Here is a 25,219-nt window from a genome sequence, read left to right on the forward strand (position 1 = left end):
GGGGAGCAAGGGAAATGTGATATCTATTTCCGGTTTGCTACTAAAATACAGCCATAATTGGGGTGCAGTAGGCATGAACCCCCCTCGGCCGCGGTGCCATGGCACCTGCCGCACCTCTGATTGATGCGCCTCTACCATGCCAACATGAAAGGCACGGGGGGAGTCCATCGATTATTGCGCCTATAATGCCGTCGGACTTGTGTAGCGCCCACGTGACTATCGACCGATTCACGGAGCTTTAGCGCCTCCTGGTCACGTGACAACGACTATTCGACTGAGGTTGCAGCGCTCTAGACACCTCATTCAATAGTTATTCGTAGTGATGGTGAATGTAACGGAGTCTGTATCTGGCCGCTTATCTCGAAGCGCAGTTCAAGCGTCGTCTTATCGCCCGTGTTATTGTGTGCTCTGCAAAGAGGCCTCACCTCGCAATAAAGATAAAGGTGTTTACACAACCGGAGCACGGGCATTCGGCTCTGTCTACTCCTGGGTCTCTGGGTGTGTAATAGCGCGCTCATAATCTGACCAATCTGACCAATGTGTATGTGAGTGTGTGTGTGTGTGCTATTTGTTAATACAGACATATGCATGTGTTTAAATATAAATGTGCGTGTAAATATACATGCGTTTGTGTATGTGTACATATACATGCAATTTAGTCATACATTTATATGTTTTGTGTGTTTTAGCTTCAAGACACCACTTGTTGCTGTTGTTTTCATTTTTTTTTATTTCACAATTACTCAAATTCTAATAAAAATCCGAATTAGCAATTTATATGTTTGCCCTTCGTAACAGTTCCTGCAATTTTCCGTTCCTCTAACTTTTCGGAAAAATATTGCACTTTTGCCATCCGCCTTTTTTGTCCAAAATTATTTTGTAAAATATGGTTTAGCGAGTGTTGCCTTCGAACGGCGCGTTTTCCCTACTACTCTTGTAATATTAAAGAGCGTGTTGACATGATATTTTTTTTAATCGATGGCCTACATGCGCTCGTGTGCCTGGTGCACACATGGACTGCAGATCTGCGAACAAAATAACGTAATGTGAAGCAAATATTCCACCCCGGGAAGGGGTGGAATTTCCCCATTGCTTCAGTAAAATGTAACTTTTCATCATTTAGTGTTGGTCTTCTTTCTTTCAAAACACACCTTGTGTATTTCTCTATGTTTTCTTAAGATGTGATTGTTCATCACATTAGTTTAATGCTCCGAAGCACATTTCAACAATGTAACTTTTTTCGATTTTAGTTTCATTTCTCTGAAATTTTGTAAAATGTATAACTTTTTTAAATCATTTTTTTCTTAATTCCCTGCGTACTCTTCAACATATCTAACTTTTAATCCTTACAGTTTGATTTTCCTATACTTTCTTAAAAATGTGACTTCTTATTATTTTGCAGATTTCTTTTACAACGATGTTACCTTTTTTTTCTCAATTTAGTATAATTCCCTTGTACCTCCTTAAAATTTCATCATTTTGACTGAATTCCCAGATCCAATCTGTAACATTTTTTACCTTTTAATAATTTCAGTCTATTTGTCTTTGGCAATATACTTATTTTCCATTTTCGCTTAATATTTTTTGCATTTTTAACAGTGTGACTTTGTATAATAACTGTTTGACTCGCTTTATTAAGAATGTGGCATCTTAAACTTGTAAGCTGTTTCTATAGAGCGCGAACTTTTTTTATCATTGTATAATTCCGCTTTTCTTCTGTAAATATATAACTTTTTATATTTTTTCTTTGTCGCAGTAGTGTGTTTCCCCAGCCATTTTTTTAGTAAGAAACATTTTTGGGATTTTACCTTTATTCTTAAAACGCATTCTTTATATAAAAAAAATCCTTTTATCAATGTAGTTTAAATTCCAGATAAACATGATGTGAGTACTTTTTTAAATCATTTTGAAATATTTTCCTCGCACACTTTGTTAAAAGTTTAACTTGTTTTACTTTTGCTAAACCCCCATATCATTTTTTTAAATGCAACATTTTTTTGACATTATTTGAGTATAATTTCTTTAAAATGTTACCTTTTAAAACTAGATAGAATTAAAATTCCCGTGCATTCTTTATTCGGGTCATTATAGACTATGTATGCAAAAGTTTTCAAAAAGGTAATTTATTCTGTAATTTTGGTGTTTGTGTATACATTTCAGATTAAGCCGTTTGCAAGAATGTGATTTTCAAGACTGGCTATATTAATATTCGAGTTTTGGTTTGTAGAAAACCTGATGCTGGAGTTCAGGTTTCCAGCGGCAGCCCATCAGGAGAGATTTATTACTGTCTTTACCTGAGTTTATTAAATATATCGCCCTCTTCACATTCTCGACCCCTCCCCCCTCTTTTATTTCGCACTGTAAAAATTCTGACCTGAAAGACTAATCTCGCTGGGTGTATCGAGTATGAGCCGAGACGAGTAATGGTTTGAGTTCCCGCCCCCCCCCCCCCCCCCCCGCCCCCACACACAAACACACACAAATGATATGAATAACACTGGAACAATCCGAAAAACCTTCCTGGTGTCTTGATTGAACATTAGACCCCCAATCTCTAGTGTCAAAGTTAATCGAACAACTTTTTCAACCTTCGGCAATAATTGTAATTCTATCAGTAAACGTAAAGCGGGAACAGCGATCTCGCCTAAACTCTGCGGTTGTAAATTAGATAAAGAGGTTACATAAAAGGTAGAGCATGTCTCCCTCACACCGTACGTAAATACTCTGGGGCAGATTTACAAGCCCCTCGCGCCTCTTTTGCGTCTTTTTTCCCGTGTTAAAAATGACGCAAAAGTGGCGCAAGGGGTTTATAAATCTGCCCCTCTGTATGCAAATATGCTGCAACGTGTGTTTGGCTCGACGCTCCACCTGCGTTATCAGCTGCACAGTTATATTTGCTGGTTACAGGAAAATAACCCACGCCCTGAGCTCAAATAACGACGTCACGGAGCGCGAGGCGAGGAACTATCTTCAGGTTGAAATTACAGTAGTAATTAGTGATGATAAGACACGTACAGTCACAGTGTGTACAGACTCATACATGCAGACGGGCACATGCAAACACACTCACCATGCACCCACATAACACACACATTAACTACTCGTGCATACGGACCACCACAGACACACACCAGGAACAAGAACACAAACACCACCACGCGCAAGAAGGCGCACGCTGTAAACACACGCACACTACATAAACATGACACACACACTCTTATGCACAGCAAATGAACACACCGGGCCCAGCCTTACTAAACACGCACGCACCCCTTAACATATTACACACACAATGCACGCAAATACAAACACCATACACACAGTCACCCAGAGAAAACACACCACTTATAAAAACACACTCGATGTCAAACTCTTACGATCAATATTTGGTGATGTCGCTGTCGGCCACGGAGTTGCGTCAAACGTGCACGTGACAGTAGCTAAAAATAGTCGAATCGTGTCTTGAACTGTGGACCATGCTGGCAATAGACGGTGCTGTAATGCACACAACTGTGTGTTCAGCTAGTGAATTTACAAGGCAGCATGTAACTGATGTGTGTCTAGCCACAGCGTTCCCTTCTGACTCAGTTCCTCTTGACCCCCATGCGAACGCTAGGCAGCCATTTGTTGTCAGGGCAAGCCATTTTAAACTTTATTTTATGGCGTACAGAATTGCACTGTTTGTAAATAATTACAGTGCATTGCAGCGGCATGCGCCTGCATTACAGTAATGACCTCGTCCTTGCAGCCCCTCACTGTGCTGTGTGTAGTCTGTTGTGGGCTTCAGAGATCCCTCCCGACAAGCCCTGAGCCCTCAGCCTCCCTCCCTCCTCTGTTTATAAACAATACATTTACAAACAGCCGCGTGTGACCTCGAGTCACCGCGCCCCGCCCTCCTCAGCTCAGTAAACACACAGTTCACAATACAAGGCCTCTGGGCCGAACGTTCCCCCGTTTGACCTTTCTTTGTACATCTAATGCATCTGTACTGCAGCAGGGCTGCCATTTGTGCACTGCGCAAGTAATGCCACTTTTAATGTTTGCTACTGGAATGTAAAGACAGATGAAACGTGAGTGTGCTTGCTGTTGCACCAGAGGCCACAATTAAATGTGTTCTTTGTTTTTTTAATCTCCGGCGTATGTTACCTTCGGGTGAAGTCGGCGCCTAGCAAAACTTGACAACAAGTAATGTAAAAAATACTGACAAATGACTGCAATTTTCACAAGCACGGTCATCAAAAGTGTGTGCGCGTGGCTTCGTGTTTGTGTGTGTGCGCCCCTCCCTCCCCGCCCCCGGAAGTGTGGAGGGTGCCTTCCGGTGTGCGAGCCCGGCTGTTGGGATAGAATACTGACTCATGGGGTCAGGTTCTGGCCAAGGGCCACGACTCACTATTAATTCGCGGACAAGAGTCTTTATTTTTCATCAAACCCCTGCTCCTGTAATTTTCTGTGAATACTGAACTGGTGCAGCGAGCAGCCATCGCAAATTAGGATTAAGGCGCTGTGTGAGGACACTGGTCCGCAGCCAGCCATTGTGTCCTCTCACATGCTTCCTTGTGCAGACTCCGGTCCAAAAAAGGGAGTCTAACAAATGTGTTCTGGACAGTGGCCTTCTGTGGCCCTCGGACCCCCTCGTGTGTCTCTGTGTGTTTCTGCTCCACTCACCGTCTCTGGAGTCTTTCTGCGCCTCTCGGTGACGCGCTGGGTCTCTGCTTCCCAGTCTCCTCGGCGACTGCTCCATGCATTGTGCCTCATCTAATCCGCGACTGTGGTGCATGCTTGCTCCTGTTGTGTCTGCCACAATCAGTAGTTCATGTGTGTGCCCGGGTTGTGGTTATGAGCTGTTGTTTACACCTGTGATTATAACATTCCTGCTGCTGTCCCAGCCTCGGGACTCCAACCACTGGGGCCTTTTTCCGGTGTTCTTTCTGCCTCCCTGCGTGGCCGCTATGTCTGCTCCCTCCAGTTTGTGGCTGTGGTTGTGCTTGCTTCAGCCATTATTGTCTGTCTGCTGCTCTCCATGGGCTGCCTGTACCCGCTTATGTTTCTTTCTGATGTTCGTCTGTCCTCTCTGTGTGCGTTCCTCTTTGTAGTTGCACCTGCCCGTTGGATTACTGTGTGCACGCTGCTCCCAGTGGCTGTGGGCCGTATGTTGGCGTCTGGTTTCGGTGCGTGCCACTTCATCTGGGGGACTGTTTAAAGTTTCTGCCCCTCTCAATAGTTTTGGTGCGTGTCTGCTCCTTTGTGCGGCACTGGGATGCGCGTCTTTCGGTGGATTTGTCAGTGCCTGTTCATCTGTAGGGCTGCCCCTCTCTGCGTTCACGGGTTTAGGCCTTCTTTCTGTGTTGTTCATGGTATCTGCTCCTCTCTCTGATTTGCGATGTGCCGCCCCTATCTGTGTCCCGCTTTATCACCCGCGAGCACATGTGCTGCTGGGCTGTGCTTCTTAATTCCCCTAGAAGTCTGCCGTTTGGGATTTCTCTTCCTTCCGCAGTTCCCAGATTGTGTCCTCATCACCACGTTGATCTAATTTGTTCTTACCCTTTTGTGCGGTTCATATTGTGACCATCTTGCCCGTGTGGCTTTGCTTCGCATCTCAGGTGGTTCTTGATTTGATCTTTCTTTCTCCCGTGAGCCCTTGCGAGATGTGCTTAAGCCCTTTGGCCCCTGCGATTCTGAACGTGCCCTAACTTACTGTGCGATTCTGGAGGCACTGCTTGTCCGTTGTCTCTTGGGCTCTGGGCTGTGCTTCCTTGTCCTACGTATACTATTACTGTGCCTCAGTTACCTTCTCCTCAGTTACAGCCAGTGGTTCCACACTGTGCTGTTCTTTGTTTCTGTAAATGGTTACTTTGCACATGCTCATGTGCTCTTTCCATTCTGTGTATATTTCTGCCTTGTATCTTCCTTCCCAACCGTGGTTATGGGTGCCTGACTGTTCCCGTGAAAGCTTCAAAAGTCACCAACAATTTGTGGCAAGAGCTGGTCAGAAATCTCTCAAGAGAGAGCTCTCTAGTACCCAGCTTGGTAGCTTGGGTTGCATTTAAGGAAACCTTACTTCTTTTTAGTGCTGCGAATCTGCATTAATGTTTCTCCTTCATAGAAACCACTCCAATAGGGAGTCTGTAATATGATAAGACTTTTTTTAGTATTTCACTAATAGTCTAGCGCTGGTTTTAGTGATCGATCAAAACTATCATTAGATTTGGGGCAAGTGACTATCTCCACCTGCCTCAAGTTGTAAATAATGTTTAATGTAAATATTAATAAAACAGCTATCAATTGTTCTGGTTAGTGTGGCCCCTAATTACATGATCACCTGGTTTCCTATCGAAGATCCGTGTTAACACCTACTTTTTGAGCAACGCCGACAGCTACAACCTAGGCACCATATAAAGGCAGATGATATCCAGATCCTCTCCAGAGTACGCAAGCAAACATATATCCGACTGCACAGCATGGCACGCCTTACACACACTTAAAAGTGTCTCCACACTAGCTTAGCTTGAATCCCTGGCTAGTGCTGGGATCTGCTGACCGTTTCTCTTTGTGGCTTGACTGACCCTCTCCTCGGATACCATCTCAAAGGACCCCGGCCTAGGTATAGGTCACAACGTCAAATGTCAATATTGTTTCACCTCAGTAATAACACAAAACATGTTTTCTTTCATTGGACGCTAGATTCTACCACTTCTACTCACGTGCAAATGAGTATCACTTGCACGGCTCTCTCCTGCATTGATTGTTGCAATCATACCAATAGGGGGGTCTTAGTTCATAGAATGCTCCAATAAGCTCAAAATCATGCGGTCTGGATAATAATTAGCCTAAAGCAAATGGGCATTATCCCAGCCCCTTCATAGGCTCCACATCAATCATCGAATGGAATTCAACACCCTTTGACATAGTCTTAAAATACCGTATGAGTAGGCCTCTGGCTAAACCGAAGGCTGGCTGCCCGTAACAGAAAGACCCTCTCTGTAACTTGATAGCAATTTTTTGAAGTGAGAACATTCCACTGCCAGGGCTCTATCCGCCTGAACTGTTTGCATTGCTTCTACACACCAAGGGAGACTTGTTTCCCTTATGAAATCTACAAAATTCCCACCTATTCTGAAAGATGTTTGGGTTGAATGCAAAGTACTTGCTTTGATTCCCTTATTTTTTCTGCTATGCCCTCTTTCCTCTTCCTGTGGAAAAGCTTCGAAAAGACCACCTGGCTGTACTGAATGTTAAAAAAACCTAATAAAATAGTTGTCCATTCCCTCCCCATCACAGCGTGGTGCCTATATAATCTGGCCATCAACAGAACCCCACACACTGTAAGGTTCTATGTACAGCACATTGTGTTTGAATGAGATGTTCCCGGTGCAATACAAATATTTTTGCATAAGATGCTGCTACTCATTGGAGCTAGATCTGCACTATATCAAACAACCAACAAAAAAGGCTGTACACTCAATTTATCTACCCTTGCTATGGGATGTGATTCCAAAACCTCTCGTGTCTCCCGAAGCAACAGATTCCAGTGAAAAGGTTTTCGGCAGCCCCTTGTTAGCTACAACTCAGATTAACTTAGAAAAATGCAAAGTAATTTACATATGATTCTAGGGCACTCAAAGAAATTATTTTGTGCGTGGGGGAGACAAACTGCTTCAATTACATGCTTATGTGTGTTTCCGAGGCAAGGAAAAACCGGGGGAAGTCATGTAAGTTGTACACAGAAAATTCTGATATTTTTTCTCAAATGTGCTAAATACATTTTGACTGTGACTATTATGTGTGTCATAAGTACAGGGCTGTCCGAGTTTTATGTGTATGCAAAAGAACTCAATATATGTTTATGGTGCATTTAAAATGTTTCATTGTAAAGCAATTAACCACAAAAATACAACTTTGCTGTTTGATTATTATCTTTCACCTTCTATACCTAGTAATAAGGCCCTTCTGCTCCTGTGGTGTTCGTGTTTGTACTTTGTTTGTAAGTGTCCTGCTGTGCTATTCCCCTGCCCCCTGCAGCCACATTTCCGTCCCCCTTCACTCCTATTAGGGTAACCATTTCTCTACAGGTCATTGCAGACACTGCTCCCAGTTTTGGACTTTTGGGTGATATAATGCAGACTGGGTAATGTAGTCTGGTTTGCATTCAACTAATTAGATTAAACCAAAAGTTAATTAGTGGACATAGTGTTTGTAACAACACAGAGTGCAGCAGTCACCCTACGTCCTGTTTTTTGTTTTGCTTGTTACACCTTGGAGCGTCTTCCCCGGACTCAATTGATGTAGAATTCAGTGCTTTAAATGGGCCGGCCCTGCCTGGTACTGAGTACCATCACTTTTTTTATTTTGAAAGTACGGGCACTTCTCAAGAGAAACGTAATACTTTTAACTAGAGAGTACCGACATTTTTAAAAAAACAAGCAGGTACTCTGGTACAGAGCGCATGCACTTCTATTTTTCCACTTCATGTAGATTACTATTACTTATCCCTCGATACACGTTGTGCTTTGACTCCCATCAGCGCTTGTTAGCGCTTGGTGTTGCTACATAGAACCAATAATAATAAAGCCACAAAATTACTACATTCGATATAAGCACATGTTCGAGCCAGTCGTGTTTGCAAAAAAGGCGTTCATGCTAGGAACAACATGCTGCTACGCCGACCCAGTCCTGAAGGGCACATGAGTTCCAGGTTGTAGAGTACGTAAGTTGTTATTGTTTCAATGCTTTTGTATTCATCTCTTCACACAGGTACAGTACTGCCTAGGTCCCCCACATGCATGTCCCGAGATCATAGGTCACTGAGGTGTTACTGGTGACAACAGAATAGGAAGTACAGCACGTACGACGCGCGCACGCAAGCAGTCACGCTGGCAGTCGTACGTTACGCGCAGACGCAGGCAGACAGTTCTCACGCACGCAGGCGCGCACAGCTGCGGCGGCGCCGCGCTCACCCGGACTCGCGCCTCGGTCAGGTTGGTCCACACTGCGATCTCCTCCCGCATGCTCATGTCCGGGTAGCGGTTGCGCTGGAAGGTGGCTTCCAGCTCCTGCAGCTGCTGGCTGGTGAAGTGCGTGCGCTGCCGCCGCTGCTTTTTCTTCTTGGACGGGTCCTCGCCGGCGCCATCTTCTAGCTTCTGCTCCCCGCTCCGCTCCTTCTCTGTGCAGCCAAGGAGAAAAGCAAGAGCAGCAGATAGTCACTCACTACCCGATCCAACACCAGAGCCAGAGGCCATAAACCCTGTGTCTATGAGGGGCTGCGGGGGCAGGGAGGGCGGGGGTGGTCAGGAGGAAGTGAAGGGCCCCAATAAAATACAACCCAGAACAGCAGCCGGCCGCACCGAACCCACAGAGGGCGTATAAAAATGGGGCCAGCCTCTCGTTAAACACAGACCAGATCCGTTTCTGCATCCTCCCCTGGCCTCAACAAGACCTCAGACAACTTTACTGTAAACACTGCTCACACCCCGGCGTTCAACTGGAGTAAATGTGGAGCCTACATAAAGAAGTTTCACAGATGTGTTTTATATTAAAATAATAATAACTGGCCTTTTGTTTAGCTCCCCTATTAAAATAAAAAAAAGGCGTTTGTATTTATTTAGCAGGCAGCACAAATTGTATTGTTTGTTCAATTTTAGTGTGCAGTTAATTAAAAGCTTTCCAAATGATCAACTCATGTCGCATACTCAAACACAGTTTGAAACAGGACGTGGGCCGCTGTTTTGTTTGTTTGCGGTTGATTAATGTGCGTTATTGTCCTTTAAAAGACACATGCTTCTTTTGATGCACCTTTCTTCTACAACAACTTTCTGCCTTGTATAACCATCGTGCGAGGAGATATTGTCAAAAAAACACACCTGTCGAGCTAAATAGACACAGGAAGGTGAAAACGTGTAAATGGAACAGAAAGGCCGCTCTGCTGTAACTGCTTGGTTATTTTGACAAAAGTGGAAATGTGTGAGTAGACTGGAAAACAAGAATGAGCTGTGCTCTGAATATTTTTTGTTAAGGTTATGTTTTTCAAAATAGTCAACAAACGATGATTTGGTCCTGCGTCTCCCATCACGCTTGTTCACAATTGGTACCTTGAACAAGTTCTTCTTTTATTCGTTCTCCATCTGAGCACAAACAGTAGAACGCGGGGGACAATTCCACGCTGCTCAAACTATATGAACGTTTTTTACAGGCAGTTACAATTAAAAAAAAGCATTATTTTATTTATTTTCTCTTATGCGCGTTATTGTGGGTTCGGCGCATAATAGATGTGCTGATATTTTGACTTATCTTTCTCGTAATGTCTAGGGGGGCATGGGATCGCTGTGTTCTAGGAACTATGTGTGGCATTTGAGAGTGACTCGATAATTTGGTTTACCGCCTAATGTACCACCGCAACCAAAATGAATTCAACTATTAAACTCTCATGGGGGTGCTATCTATCTATCTATCTATCTATCTATCTATCTATCTATCTATCTATCTATCTATCTATCTATCTATCTATCTATCTATCTATCTATCTATCTATCTATCTATCTATCTATCTATCTATTCTAAGCAGTGCGAATGGGAGGTTACTGTTACTCAAATTATTCCTCACCTACATGTTAGTTAGTATAGGAACGCCAGGATGACAATGTTTACCGGCTCTATCTGAATCAGACGACCGAAACAACAGTTGGTATCAAAACTGGTAATGTTTTTGACCTTGTGTGAGAAGCCGTCAACTATTTCAGTGGCTCGCTGAATAAAGCCAGAGATTGTGCATCCGGGAAATGCACTTCACTGCCATACTTGCATATGATAAGACGAGTCATTGGTGCACATTCAGTTTGAATAATTGCATTTTAAACCCAGAATTAAGGTTTTTGAACGATTTTCCGTGGTTTTATTGATTCAGCAATGCATTTATAATCTGACATTATTTATAGCGAACGTTTCCTAAATTGTTCTACTTCCAGAGGCCATCGACAATAAGAAGTTAAGACTTCCCCGTCATTGGTGTTTGGGCCACATCTCAGCGGGTCTTGTGGGACCGGCATCCCAGAGCTGGGAGCGGCTTGTCTGCCAGGAGCGGCTACAGGCTCGGGGGACTCTCGTGTCTCCGCGGACGCCTCAGAGGGAAAAGAGGGGTCCGTGAGACGGGGGAGCGCGTTTCGGTCCAGAGTTATCGTTTCCGCCGCTCACCAGTGTTTACTGGTTCTTCCCAGTTCACCAAGTAAGGGGCCCCACGCGCGTCCGAGGGAGGCTTTCCATGGTGTGGTATGAATACTCCTCACCCTCGTCGAGTTACGATTGCAAGAGACTTCAAACATAGGGGAAAATCCCGGATTTAACCCTTAATTTCTGTGGCGATACTCGGAGAATACCCAGTGGAAACACAATCCCACGGTGCGATATAATCGCACCTCCTCGTTTTCCTTCATGTTTTATCTTCCGAAATACTTCACTTGCCGTCTCAATATTATGCTGAAAGGGCTGTTGCAAATTGCATCCAGACAGGGCTTGTTGCATCTTGTCACGCGTTTTTCAAAGGACATCCGACGTTTATTTCATAGATAGAGAGCGACGCAGTTTTAAGAGCTTCAAAGGTAGTCGAAGAACGTGTTGGAGTGAACCTTGCCACGTGCCAGCAGGTCTCGCGCCACACAGAGCCCGCAGTAAATATACCACGACCTATGCTCGTGCGCCGCCCCACTAGGGGCCTATGCCGGCGGACTCCACGGCAGTAGACCATACCACTAGGGGTCCTGCTGCCGTGGACCCTAGAATTGTGGTACATACCAATATGGGTTTTGCAGCTGTGGACCCTACCACTGAGAGGCCTGTGGCTATGAGCCCTGTCACTCCTTTGGGGTTTACCCTCCAGACGTGGACCCTACCACCTGGGGTCCTACCGCTGTGGTTCCTACAGCTGCAGATCCTGCTTCCTTATACCAGTCGTCTGCACTTCCTACCGCGCCGGCCCCTGTTTTTGGACCCTTCCACTGTGGGCGCTTCACACACACTGCTGTTTGCAGGACCTTCATGGTGGAGTTATCCAGAGGCCCGGGCCTCCTTTCCGCCCGGCCTCGTGTTTATGTAGTTGGCCGAGCGGAAGCGGGTGGTAATGCTGCTGTCCGTAGAAGAGCTGCCCCCCAGCCCGGTCACTGCCCAGGGATGTCGGGAATCGGGATACGGGCCCCGGCCAGTCCCGGCCGTCATCAACAGGCCGAAAGAATGTGTATTTCGGTTGTTCCCGCTTCCAATGCGTGTAACGGCGAATCCATTTTACGACTTCGCAACAATTATGAGCCTTGGAAAATGGAGTAATATTAAAGGAAAGAACTCACGTGTGAATGCCACACCTCTCCCTCAAGCTTGACTTTATTACATATGGATTTTAAAAATTGCCGGGTGCGTAACTGCACTGCTTCCCGCCTACCTCGGAAGACAGTACTTCTTAGGCCGCAGAGGAGGTGCAGAGGGGCCGCAGTGTAGGATCCTAGGGGCTGCGGTGAGTGCACAGGGATTACAGAGGGGCTGATCCCTGCCCCAGCCTGTGGACCCGGCCTGTAGGCCTGTGAGGCACGCACACCAGGTCACCCGGCCCCTCCCCACCCCCCCCCCCCCGCTCGGAAAAGAAATCTGATCTTTGCAAAATGAAAGTAAAAATAACCCTTCGAACTCGAAGCAAAGAACGAAGCGTCCCTCCTCATCTGGTCCTTATGAATAATTATTAAATATGCGTTGCGATGCAAACCTTTTCGTGAGCCCTGGCGGAAGCCGAATCTTTGAAAGCGCCCCACAGAGAGGTCGGTGAGTATCTGCTGGGGTGAGGGTCATCGAGCCGTGCCTGCTGGATTGGGGGGCAGCAGAGTACGAAGGACAATAAAACAGATGCAGGAGGCCTTCCTGCCACACGGGAAATGTTCAACATCGTCACTTCCTCGCCTCCGAACGTGAACCCGAAAATAACCCGTCCATCTACCTGGCCGTTATTGCGTCTTTTCATTTTAGACTCTAATGCCCACCTTTACATGAAAAAAATTGCCGCCAACATACCAAGTGATACAGCCACTTGCATCGATTGCAAGGGTGCGTCACGGCGTTGTGACGAGAGCTGGAGAATGGGTTACTTTTATATAGGGAACCTTCGAATAGGTACATAGGAATTCATACACCTATGCGTATATTCAGAATTCGCGAAAATAATGTATTATATGCAACACCGAAAAGAAAATCCGACTTCTAAGTGTGTTGTAAATGCCGAGGGCAGGGAGTCTTTGAACACTGCCTTCTTAAAGTGCTCCACACACAAAAAGAATTGTGCTTAAAGTTAGCAGAGACGTGATGGCGAACTCCCATCTTCAGGAGAGCGGGGGCCGGAGTAGGCATCAAGATGTGTTCTGCGAACCATTAGAATGTTTTACCTGGTATGTTTTTTAGATTTGTCTTACCTAAGCAGAGCATATGTGTGAGGCTTTTATATTTATTCCACGCACCTCTGAAATGCGTGTGAGATGTTTAGACATCTGTGTATGGAGTATAATGTGCGATTCATTAGGAAATGTTCCGCAAATCTTTAAAAGCTAGTCCCGAGAGTTGTTTTTAAATGATGTGATGAACAGAACATATATGAAATGCGTCAAGATGTAAACCTCGAACCGTTAAAATGCATCAACGTTAGGTGAGTTATTTCAAATATTGCGTTTACAGCAGAGCAGATCAGGGGTTTCCTCAGCGAGCCCTTAGAAGTTTATGCGAAGTTAGGCACAATTTTGTTTTGGACTGCTGCGTTTAAAATGTAGTTATGCAATGTGCTGTTTTCGAAACAGATTTAGTCAGCACTCACTGCAGACGTAGGCAGAAATGTGACATTAGTTGTGTATGCGGGCGGGCAGAAGGCGGAGAAGCCTTGTGGAGACCCCTGTACAGAGAGGAGGAAGCGCGCACTGTCCTGGGGTTTGGGAGCGGGTCATCCCGGGGTTAGAGATGTACACTCCAGGGAGGACGCACTCCCTCCCAGTGCGCACTCACTGCTGGCCCCGTGCACCGCTGCTACCAGCACACGTCCCCGCCAGACATCGGGTGCTGTACACCCCCTCAGGCCGGACATCAGGTGTCACATGCCCCTCCCCCACTCCAACACTCCTTACGTGCCCACCTCCGTGCCAGACATCGGGTGCTGTACACCCCCACAGGCCGGACACCAGGTGTCACGCGCCCCTCCCCCACTCCAACACTCCTTACGTGCCCACCTCCATGACAGACATCGGGTGCTGTACACCCCTACAAGGCAGACCCCAAGTGTCACACACCCCTCTCCCACCCACCCCAACACTCCTTACCTGCCACCTCCGGGTCCGAGGACTCGCTGGCCGAGTTCTCCGCCGCCTCCCGGGGCTCGGCCGGCCTCTGCAGGTGGAAGGAGGCCGCCAGGTCGTGCGCAGGCGGCGGCCGCAGGCCATCGGGGAGCCGCTCCAGGTTCATGCCACCTTTGAAAGAATCCATGAGGAGAGGGCTTTAGTGCGGGGCGGGCTCCGCGGAAAGCAGCATCCACACCCAGTCATTCAGACCCCCCCTCGGTAGACAGTGGCCTCGGGTCCCTGCCCTCCTCGCTGGCTCCAGTCCCTGCCCTCCTGAGTGGCCCCTACCCTCCTGCTGCCCCCTAGGCTCCACCGGCTGAGGGCAGGAGGCTGCTGGCACGGGCTGCGAGTCCGGGCGCCGTGCTCAGCTGTGCACTGTCCGCCCCGCTCCGACGCCTGTAGTTAGGAGGACTCCTCCCACTCAAGGTGAAAACCTCCCCGTCTAGAAATGAGTGGCTGCGCCCTGGGAGCGGCCTGCTGCCCCTCCGGGGGCTGGGGAAGCGCCTCGCAGACAGGGACGAGCCCCGGTCTGCCAGCAGAGCCCCTCTTAAAGAGACAGTGTCTGATCTCAGTCCTGCTGGAGTAAGGCCCAGAGAAGCCCACCCTGCTGGCCAGGGCTGGAGTGGGGGCACCAAACCCAGCCCTAGCAAAAATACTCCAACCAATCCCTCTCCTTCCTCATCACACAACCTCTCTTTTTCCCTCCATCCATCCACACATCGATTCTCTCTCTCGCTCCCCCCTCCCCCGATCGTCTTCTACTCCCCTTCCTCCATTTCTCTCATTAGCCACCGAATCTGCTGCAAGTAACACCGGGGAGCTGGGTAAGTGACGGAGACTGCAGTGCAGCTCTGGCCACCAGGGGCTCCGACCCACCGGGAAGTGCCCGGTGGAGTAAAATGCCCGTCAGGCCCCCCTGCTGACACTCTGATAAAAAAAAAGCTTAACTGAGACAATTTGGGAAGCGCCCCGTAGGAAGAGACGAGATGTTAGGGTGCCTACTCTGCTGAGAGTCTCTCTTAAAGGTATAGCGTCCCCGAAGCTCGTAAAACCCAGTAAAGCCTGGCCTGTCGGACCTCTGTTGTTTCCACTAAAGTGAGAGCATAGAGCTCTCAATTTGTCTCCAAAATACCCTGACAGAAAGTTCTCTTAAAGCAACAGTAACCCAATTCTGGTTTTCTAACTGCTGGAGTTAGGCCTGCGAGTCCACCCTGCACGACTTCTACAACTGCCCGTTTAGAGGGCTGGGGAGCTTTCCGCAGTCATGTGCGAGCTCTAAGGCTGCCCGTGGTAAGAGAGTCTGGCTTAAAGAAACAGTGTCCCGCTCCCCGTGGTCCACCTCACTGTCCAAGTAAGTCAGTAAGCCCCCCGCCACCCCCCACAGTCCACCACGCGTGTTCTGCCCCCTGGTAATCTGTCTGTATAAATGCCTCCTGCAGGGGACAGTGCGGAGTGGACATTTTCTAAAACTCCGCTGTCCCCCTCCTCAGTGCACACACCCGGGACAGTCGGGAAGTTGGAGTGTATGCTGCATGGAGCTGTATTAGGGTCGAACAGCCTGCCCAGTATAAATATTTATGCGCAGTTCACCAAACACATACGTCATTGTGTACAATAGTCAGAAACTCTAACCAGACAGTCCCACATCACCACGGCGAGCTTGGAGAAGTCAGGCACAGCTGACAACCCCATCTTCAGTAAATACAAGATGAGAACTCGCGACATCACGTTTTACACATTTTAGGAAAACAACGAATGACAATTATTTTCACCAGCTTACAATAAAACATCCATCCATCCATCCATCCATCCATCCATCCATCCATCCATCCATCCATCCATCTATATATCTATCCAGTAATGAAAGCTGCTTCTAGTAGCATTGCCTTTGTTAGTTGCCACTTGTTATTGGCGACCCAGTATTTCTTATATTAATCTCACGCCAGCGAAAAATAAATGTGGGCCTATAACACTTGTTCTTCAGAGCAAGGGTACCAATGAATACAGTGAAACACACATTCACACTATTATATTATCCTAACAGTGCAAATGTTAAATTCCATGTTATTACCATAGTACAGCGTAATTTACATGAGAAAAAGTTTACTGTCTCACATAATGCACGACACATTCACATTGCAATGCGAGGCCGCTCTGCCAAGAGTCACTCTGTTGCAGCTCTGGGATTTCCTCTCAATGAATGGATTTAACCCCTTGAATCCCGGTTCTGGTTAAATAACTGTTTAAAAGCACTGCACATGGCAAAACGACATGGCATTGCCCATATCTCCTGATCCGCTCACTGTGACATACTGTTAATGAACATTGATGAGGAGAGAAGTGGATCCATGAGACATTGGATTCTCGCGAGTCAACCCCCCCCCCGCCCCCACACTCAATAACAGTGATAACTCTCATTTTAGCCCAGCGCATCTGAATATATACTATACACATACCTCGTATATAACACGTTTACCTGCGCTTGTTGCTCAAAAAGCAATGTTTTGAAACCCCATATTTTGAAGGGATATTGTTCTAACCATGAATTATTTTTTCGAAATGCTTGAATATGACGTCATTGCGGTGAATAACGGCTTTCATCCAATGGGAGACCTGCACTAAACCTGGTTTCCTTCTTCACGCCTCGTAGTCACTAAGCCAGACATTACACTTAAAAATGACAGCCTCAAACCACACCGCTGTGCTTCACCAGGGCCCTTTGTTTAAAAATAAATGAAACCCGAACATTCCATTAAAAATCAGGACAGCTTTTACCTGCATCTTGCAGACACAAACATTAACAAGCATTGGCAAAGCCAAAGGGCCTGACTTGCAGTTTGAGCCTCGATTACACCTTTAAAAAGCCGGATGCAGCGAAGAAGCAAAACTAGTTACTTTCTGTATACAAGAATCTCTGAGCTAAACAATAATAATGTCTGATGATTCAGTGCACTGTGTGATGCAAAGTAGTCCCTCAGCATTAGAATTCAATCACTCAAAAGGGGAAGATGAATACACCAAACAGCCAATGGCATGTGGTGAGAGAAGCGACACTCACCTGGCTAGATCCAAACATATTTAACAAATGCTTTTATTTCAGGGTAGGTAAACGAATAATATAGTCCAGTATTTAATTAAGTGCTTTACATTTTTTTCTATTTATACAAAAAAATATTTTTTTTTCTTTAAGACTGCATTGAAATATATATGATATAAAAATACACAATGGATAACGTGTATAGTACCCCAGTGAAACCGCCTGTTCGTTTGGCCTCATATTTCATTTTGTCACCAGAACACCTGGCTTGAATTGCTAATCCACTGACACTTTAAACATTAATAGCGCAGAGTGTGCACATTTTTACGGCACAAACGTTAACCTTTTATGGTACTTATTTTTCTATACACGAATTTTGAATGGAGCAATGTATTTGACAGAGGAGGTGGCCAATGCTGTTTTATTATCCTGAATTATCAGATCAGAAGGAGCAACTATATATATATATATCATTCAACATCCCTAGGCTAAAGTGAAGTTATAAGACATTAGCGTGTGTTAAAGAAAGTAAAAATACCTATATAACACAGTTGCAAATGTAAACCGAAAATCCACAAATGATGGTTAACTCGGTGATCCATAACTCGCACAACAGCCGCACAACTCGTAACTCACACAAAATGGAATGCACGTGACTTCACCCTTAATGCAATATATGCAATTATGAATGTTGTAAGTCATGTTATAGATGAGGTTACATGCCATATTATTCTTAACACTATGGAAACGACAAGGATGACTGCAGTTGTATTCAGTAGTTTCAGTGTGTGTTGTTTTTTAATGCAGTTCTTTTATGTTATGTGTTGGTTTGAATATTGTGAGGTCATAAACATGGCTGCCGCGCCAACCCGCCGGTGTGCAGCTCCGAACGGGCACTTGGCACGTGAATATCGTGCACCATAAACAAATAGGGATTGACTGAAATAACCACAGCAAACCAAGCCACCCCCGACATTTGCATGTTTCCCAGTTAGGGAATGCAATGAATAACAACGCGGACACCGCCCACCACGATCGATGCAACACTTTGCCAATAGCACAGGTAAAGCTGAGGTGGGTGGTGATAAGCATAACTGGCACATTTCGGGGTTCTACTGGGGTCAGATTTGCCGAATCTTAATTGATCTTTGACTGTAATTTTTTTTTGAATTTGTGTGCGTGATATTAATATCTACGCACCCACACTTTGAGCATTTGTCACATTAAAATACGGAGACAGAAAGACGTGTTCGAAAAGTGAAGCGTCTCTTACTGTGGGCAGTAATAATAGCATTAATTCAAGGGGCAAAACAAGACCGTAGGCGGATCTCAAGAAGGGGCTATCTTGTTCTCCAAAATTAATGTTCAGTCCCCCCTTTCTTACGTTTTGTCGGTCACATTAACGGCGTCCGTATCTACAACACATTTGATAGAGTACATTAATACATAAATACAATACAACACAGCCTCATCTGCGCCCATGTGGTAGCTGTGTGTAGATTGTTTCCGCGACACATTTACAGTTACCATTATTGTGGGCGAATGTGCCCACAAATTGATCTCAAATGTAAACATCAAAATAACAAATGCAAATGCCGGCATGTTTATGTTTGCAGGTGTTCGGATGTATGCATACACAACCGAAAGCAGGCAGCATTAGACGCATTCGCCCTTCACAAACCTCCTGCGTGGCCTGCAGTGTAGGGTGGCCTTTCGGATGCGCTGTAAAGGTACAGCCCGCGTACATATTTGTGAAACACGCGCAGGGCTCGGATAGCCCGCACGGGGCAGGGTTACAGCGTGTGATGTCAGCACGCAGGACTTGACACCACTCCTCAGTGCAACAGCTACTTTATTTGCATGTCAAATGCGAGGCCTTTGCATTGCAGCCGGTTACGGTAGCAGCGGACACTTCTGGCCTCAGTTTGCTGTTCCGCCGTGACCTGCCCGAGCTCCCAGCCTCCCCTCTGCTCCCGAGGCAGAGCAAGCCTGTCAGCATTAGCATTAAACAATAACACAACTTGTCTCAGGGATGTGGAAATTAGTTCGAACTTGCAGTCAGTTAATCCTCCTCTGAGAGCCGAGGGAGTGCCCCTGGAAGGCTCTGTAAGCAGAGGCACACTAGTGACGTGTTATTCATCTGTGAGGAGTGAAGTCACTAGTGAGGTGTGAGGTGTGAGCTCCTTGCCTCTGCAGGGAAGTGTGCAATGACTTGTTCACCAGTGAGGTGTCATCTTACCGCCTTACATGGGAGGTGTGAACTCTGTAACGCACTGCCTGGTAAGTTGTGTGAACTCCTTGCCTCTGCAGGGAAGTGTGCAATGACTTGTTCACTAGTGAGGTGTCAGCTTACCGCCTTACATAGGTGGTGTGAACTCTGTAACGCACAGGTGAGGTGTGAGCTCCTTGCCTCTGTAGGGAAGTGTGCAATGACTTGTTCACCAGTGAGGTGTCATCTTACTGCCTTACATGGGAGGTGTGAACTCTGTAACACACTGCCTGGTAAGTTGTGTGAACTCCTTGCCTCTGCAGGGAAGTGTGCAATGACTTGTTCACTAGTGAGGTGTCAGCTTACCGCCTTACATAGGTGGTGTGACTTCTGTAACGCACTGGTGAGGTGTGTGAACTCCTTGCCTCTGTAGGGAAGTGTGCAATGACTTGTTCACTAGTGAGGTGTCAGCTTACCGCCTTACATAGGAGGTGTGACTTCTGTAACGCACTGGTGAGGTGTGTGAACTCCTTGCCTCTGTACGGAAGTGTGCAATGACTTGTTCACTAGTGAGGTGTCAGCTTACCGCCTTACATAGGTGGTGTGACTTCTGTAACGCACTGGTGAGGTGTGTGAACTCCTTGCCTCTGTAGTGAAGTGTGCAATGACTTGTTCACTAGTGAGGTGTCAGCTTACCGCCTTACATAGGAGGTGTGACTTCTGTAACGCACTGGTGAGGTGTGTGAACTCCTTGCCTCTGTAGGGAAGTGTGCAGTGACTTGTTCACTAGTGAGGTGTCTGCTTACCGCCTTACATAGGAGGTGTGAACTTTGTAACACACAGGTGAGGTGTGTGAACTCCTTGCCTCTGTAGGAAAGTGTGCAATGACTTGTTTACTAGTGAAGTGTCAGCTTACCGCCTTACATAGGAGGTGTGACCTCTGTAACGCACAGGTGAGGTGTGAGCTCCTTGCCTCTGTAGGGAAGTGTGCAATGCCTTGTTCACTAGTGAGGTGTCAGCTTACCGTCTTACATAGGAGGTGTGACTTCTGTAACGCACTGGTGAGGTGTGTGAACTCCTTGCCTCTGTAGTGAAGTGTGCAATGACTTGTTCACTAGTGAAGTGTCAGCTTACCGCCTTACATAGGAGGTGTGACTTCTGTAACGCACTGGTGAGGTGTGTGAACTCCTTGCCTCTGTAGGAAAGTGTGCAATGACTTGTTTACTAGTGAAGTGTCAGCTTACCGCCTTACATAGGAGGTGTGACCTCTGTAACACACAGGTGAGGTGTGTGAACTCCTTGCCTCTGTAGGAAAGTGTGCAATGACTTGTTTACTAGTGAAGTGTCAGCTTACCGCCTTACATAGGAGGTGTGACCTCTGTAACGCACAGGTGAGGTGTGAGCTCCTTGCCTCTGTAGGGAAGTGTGCAATGACTTGTTCACTAGTGAGGTGTCAGCTTACCGCCTTACATAGGAGGTGTGACTTCTGTAACGCACTGGTGAGGTGTGTGAACTCCTTGCCTCTGTACGGAAGTGTGCAATGACTTGTTCACTAGTGAGGTGTCAGCTTACCACCTTACATAGGTGGTGTGACTTCTGTAACGCACTGGTGAGGTGTGTGAACTCCTTGCCTCCGTAGTGAAGTGTGCAATGACTTGTTCACTAGTGAGGTGTCAGCTTACCGCCTTACATAGGTGGTGTGACTTCTGTAACGCACTGGTGAGGTGTGTGAACTCCTTGCCTCTGTAGTGAAGTGTGCAATGACTTGTTCACTAGTGAGGTGTCAGCTTACCGCCTTACATAGGTGGTGTGACTTCTGTAACGCACTGGTGAGGTGTGTGAACTCCTTGCCTCTGTAGGGAAGTGTGCAGTGACTTGTTCACTAGTGAGGTGTCTGCTTACCGCCTTACATAGGAGGTGTGAACTTTGTAACACACAGGTGAGGTGTGTGAACTCCTTGCCTCTGTAGGAAAGTGTGCAATGACTTGTTTACTAGTGAGTTGTCATCTTACCGCTTTACATGGGAGGTGTGAACTCTGTAACTCACTGCCTGGTAAGGTGTGTGAACTCCTTGCCTCTGTAGGGAAGTGTGCAAAGCCGTGTACACTAGTGAGGCTTCAGCCTCCCGCCTTATGTGGGAGGTGTGAACTCTCTCACTGGTGAGGTGGGAGCTCCCTGCCTCATTGGTAAGGTGTGAACCCCATGTTTCTATAGTGAGGTGTGCCTTGGGCATTAGTGAGATGTCAACTAATTGTCTTTGTGACGAGGGATAACCTACCCACCTCACAAGTGCGGTGTGCATTTAATGCCTCACTCGTGAGGATAAAACCCTTGTCTCAATAGTGAGCCTACATGCCTCCTCAGTGATTTTTTAAATCCTGCCACTGTGGGGAGGTTTGAGCTCAAGCCTCATCGAAGTGTGAACTCCCTGTGTCACATGTGAGGTAGGATGTCCCCGCACCACTGATGAGACACGAACTCCCTGCCCTTACTGGTGATGGGCAAACGCTCTACTTCACCAGTGATGTGTGGAATCTCTTAAATTGCTGGTGAAATATGAACTGTCTTGAATCGAAATTCAGACATGCACTAACTTAAGTCACTGGTCAGGTGAACTCATGCCTTTCTGTGATGTATAGATTGTGTGCGTTAAGTATGCAGTGTGAACTCGAGTACATCGCTAGTGAGGGGGGCGCTCCCTTGAATCACTGGTGTGAGATGAACTAACTTAAAACACCTTTGAGGTGTGAACTTCCCCTCTTACCCAAGGCTCTGTTGAGTGTGTCTGACCATGGGTTTAGGCCCGAGGTCCTTGAAGTGGGAGACACTGAGTTTTCAGGTTTTCATAGAAGTCCTCAAGCCCGATTTTAAGGTGAATAACCCCCTCGCGCCCCCCCTACACACACACACACACACTACCTATAAACCATTGTATCACGCGCCCCTCTATAGGTCTTCTGTGACATCGGCAGGTTCGGACAGGAGACACCCAGGGTGTATTTTCGAGGCGGCGTATATCCTCGAAGGCACTGCCGCACAGCCTTGATTCGCTCACATGCTCTGGTTGAGTCCTAGCTTCAGGTGTTTACAAACGTGTGTTTACATACAGGATCTAACACGTGTGACTTTTATTTTGAACACGACCTCCAAGTAACCATTTTCGTCCCTATTCGGATAAGGATACTTATGTTAACGCTTTGAACCGACGGGCAAAAGTAAGGTGCTCACAGGGCACCGGTAGATGTTCCTGGGAGCCTAAAAGAAGGGGCTACAGACTGAAGTTTCAGAGGTTTTCAAGGCGTAACTCGTTTCCTCAAGAACAAGGGCGGGTTGCGCAAAGTCGGACAGAGCTTTCCGAATAACTCCGTAAGAACAAGGGCAGATTGCAAATGTGTAGCGAGAAGCGCGGCTCTGTAACATGACGCAACATGAACGGCGGGTTGTGGGGCAATCCGACGAAAGCACCTCAAAAATGCTCAGCTCATCACCTCATGAACAAGGGCGGGTTGTGAAAAAGCCAGACAACAGCTATCCGAATAGCTCTGCAAGAACATGGGCAGATTGGACAGTTTAGCAGAGACGCAGTTCTGCTAACGTGTCAGCAACATGAACGGCGGGTCGTGGGACAGTCCGACGAGAACTCCTCAAATGCTCAGCTCATCTCTTAAAAAACAGGGGCGGGTTGAGGAAAAGCCAGACAACAGCTATCCGGATAGCTTCACAAGAAGAGACTGCAAAGGATTAGCCAGAGGCGCCGCTCTGCGAACATGTCCGCAACATAAGGGTTGTTGGACAGTCCGACGAGAGCTCCTCAAAAATGCCCAGCTCGTCTCCCATGAACAAGCGCGGGTTGAGGAAAAGCCAGACAACAGCTATCCGAATAGCTCTGTAAGAACAAAGGCAGATTGCATACGTTTAGTGAGAGGCGCAGTTCGGCGAACGTGTCCGCAACATGAACTGCGGGTTGTGGGGCGGCCCGCGGCCCGAAGAGAACTCCTCAAATGCTCAGCTCATCTCCTCAAAAACTGGGAGGGTTGAGGAGAAGGCAGACAACAGCTATCCGAATAGCTCGGAAAGAACATGGACAGTTTGCGAAGGATTGGCGAGAGGGGCCGCTCTGCTAACATGCCGGCATCATGAACAGCGGGTTGTGGGACACAGGGACTGTCCTATGAGAGCTCCTCAAATGCTCAGCTCGTTTCCTCATGAACAAGGGCGGGTTGAGGAAAAGCCAGACAACAGCTATCCGATTAGCTCCACAAGAACAAGGACAGATTGCGGAAAGGTTTAGCGAGAGGCAACGCTCTGGGGACCTGTCCACAAGATGAAGGCCGCATTGTGGAAATGTTGGACGAAAGCTCTTCAAATGCATAACTCATCTCAGGAAGACCAAAGGCGGATTGTGGGAAATTTCGTCTTTATCTTTCCGGATGTCTCCAAAAGCAGAGGCAGTTTTAGGAAAGTCCGACTCGATCTTTCCGGGTCTCTGCAAGAACAAGGATGGGCTGCAGAAAAGCTATACCGCAGCATCAGGAATCTCTGTGCAACAACAAGGGGAGACTGTGGAAACGTTCGACGGCTACTTAGGCCTCTTTGCATAGAAAGATGGTAAGTAATCCGATTGGCTTCCCTCAGTACGGCTGTCTGGGTGACATACCAGTGTAAAAAGAGTGAGTACATTCCGTGCTGTGTGCAGCTGTGAGAGGGTGAGGTCGGGGCCTCTCCCCACTACCCTTTCCCGGCGCAGTTATTGTTGTGCCCTGTCTGGTACTCCTGCCAGGTGCCCTATTGAGGGCGCTTCCCCAGAACCCTGGCCAGTGCCTTCCCTGCGCGGGTAACCGCTTGGACCACCGGGTCGGTGTGGACAGCTTGATTGATGTGTTGCACATGAAGCTCTGTGGTGCATGGGACAGAAGTGTATGTCGCAGTGGGCTTCAGGTGCGTGGGATTCACGCCCCTCTACGGAAGTCCGATTTCTTTTCATCGTCGAATTCTCTGCACTTTTGAGAGGATTTGTCTGTTGTTGCCTCCAGTAAGATACGACAAATACAGCTGGCCGTGACTGTCACCCGGGTCTCACCCGGAACTCTGCCTTTGACCCGCAGTGCCTCATGGGAAGCTTTATTTCCCTCTGAGTCGGTCTCTGGTTGGCTCTGCTTTGTCTTTGCACTGAACTCCGAGTGACCCGCCCCACACTCCCTCCCTGTGCCACTGCACTCAAAGGCGTTGAGGTCAAAGGGGAAGTTACACGAGAGTCCAGGGAGTAGGTGGGGTGGTGCAAACATTAGAGGCGAAGCCCTAGTGATAGGCGGAAGACCAGGGTAATCCGCCCCCAGGGAAGCATTGGGCATATGAACACATGTTCGCTGGTCCGTGGGCGCGCCGTGTTTCCTTGACCGTGTTGATTATCCGACCCAGCCTACACTCCCCGATTTATTAAAACCCTCCTCTGGGTCAGTGTGTGTCTGATCACATATGGCCGCAACAGGAGACTAACACGTTGGTTGAAAATGTCTCAGACATTGGCAGGAGCTCCGGCCACATTCTAATCCATTGTTTTTTGCCCACTACACCACTTCAGACAGAAACAGGCCCAGGGCTTTAAGTAGGATGAAAAAACTGGGGGTC

General features: G+C 47.2%; 1 protein-coding gene across 2 annotated transcripts in view; it reads right to left on the reverse strand.

The window, feature by feature from the left end:
* The window catches only part of PITX1 (paired like homeodomain 1), a 137,771-nt gene that overhangs the window by 19,040 nt on the left and 93,512 nt on the right, over positions 1-25,219 (reverse strand). For both annotated transcript variants that reach the window (XM_085617993.1, XM_085617992.1), the window contains 2 exons: positions 14,328-14,474; positions 8,955-9,160 (listed from right to left, as the gene is read on the reverse strand). In XM_085617993.1, the coding sequence (XP_085474119.1) occupies positions 8,955-9,160; positions 14,328-14,469 (348 nt within the window). In that variant the 5' untranslated portion in view covers positions 14,470-14,474. The remainder of the gene's footprint in view (positions 1-8,954; positions 9,161-14,327; positions 14,475-25,219) is intronic.

This window comes from Triturus cristatus, chromosome 7 (genome assembly GCF_964204655.1).
Source record: "Triturus cristatus chromosome 7, aTriCri1.1, whole genome shotgun sequence".
NCBI lineage: Eukaryota > Metazoa > Chordata > Amphibia > Caudata > Salamandridae > Triturus > Triturus cristatus.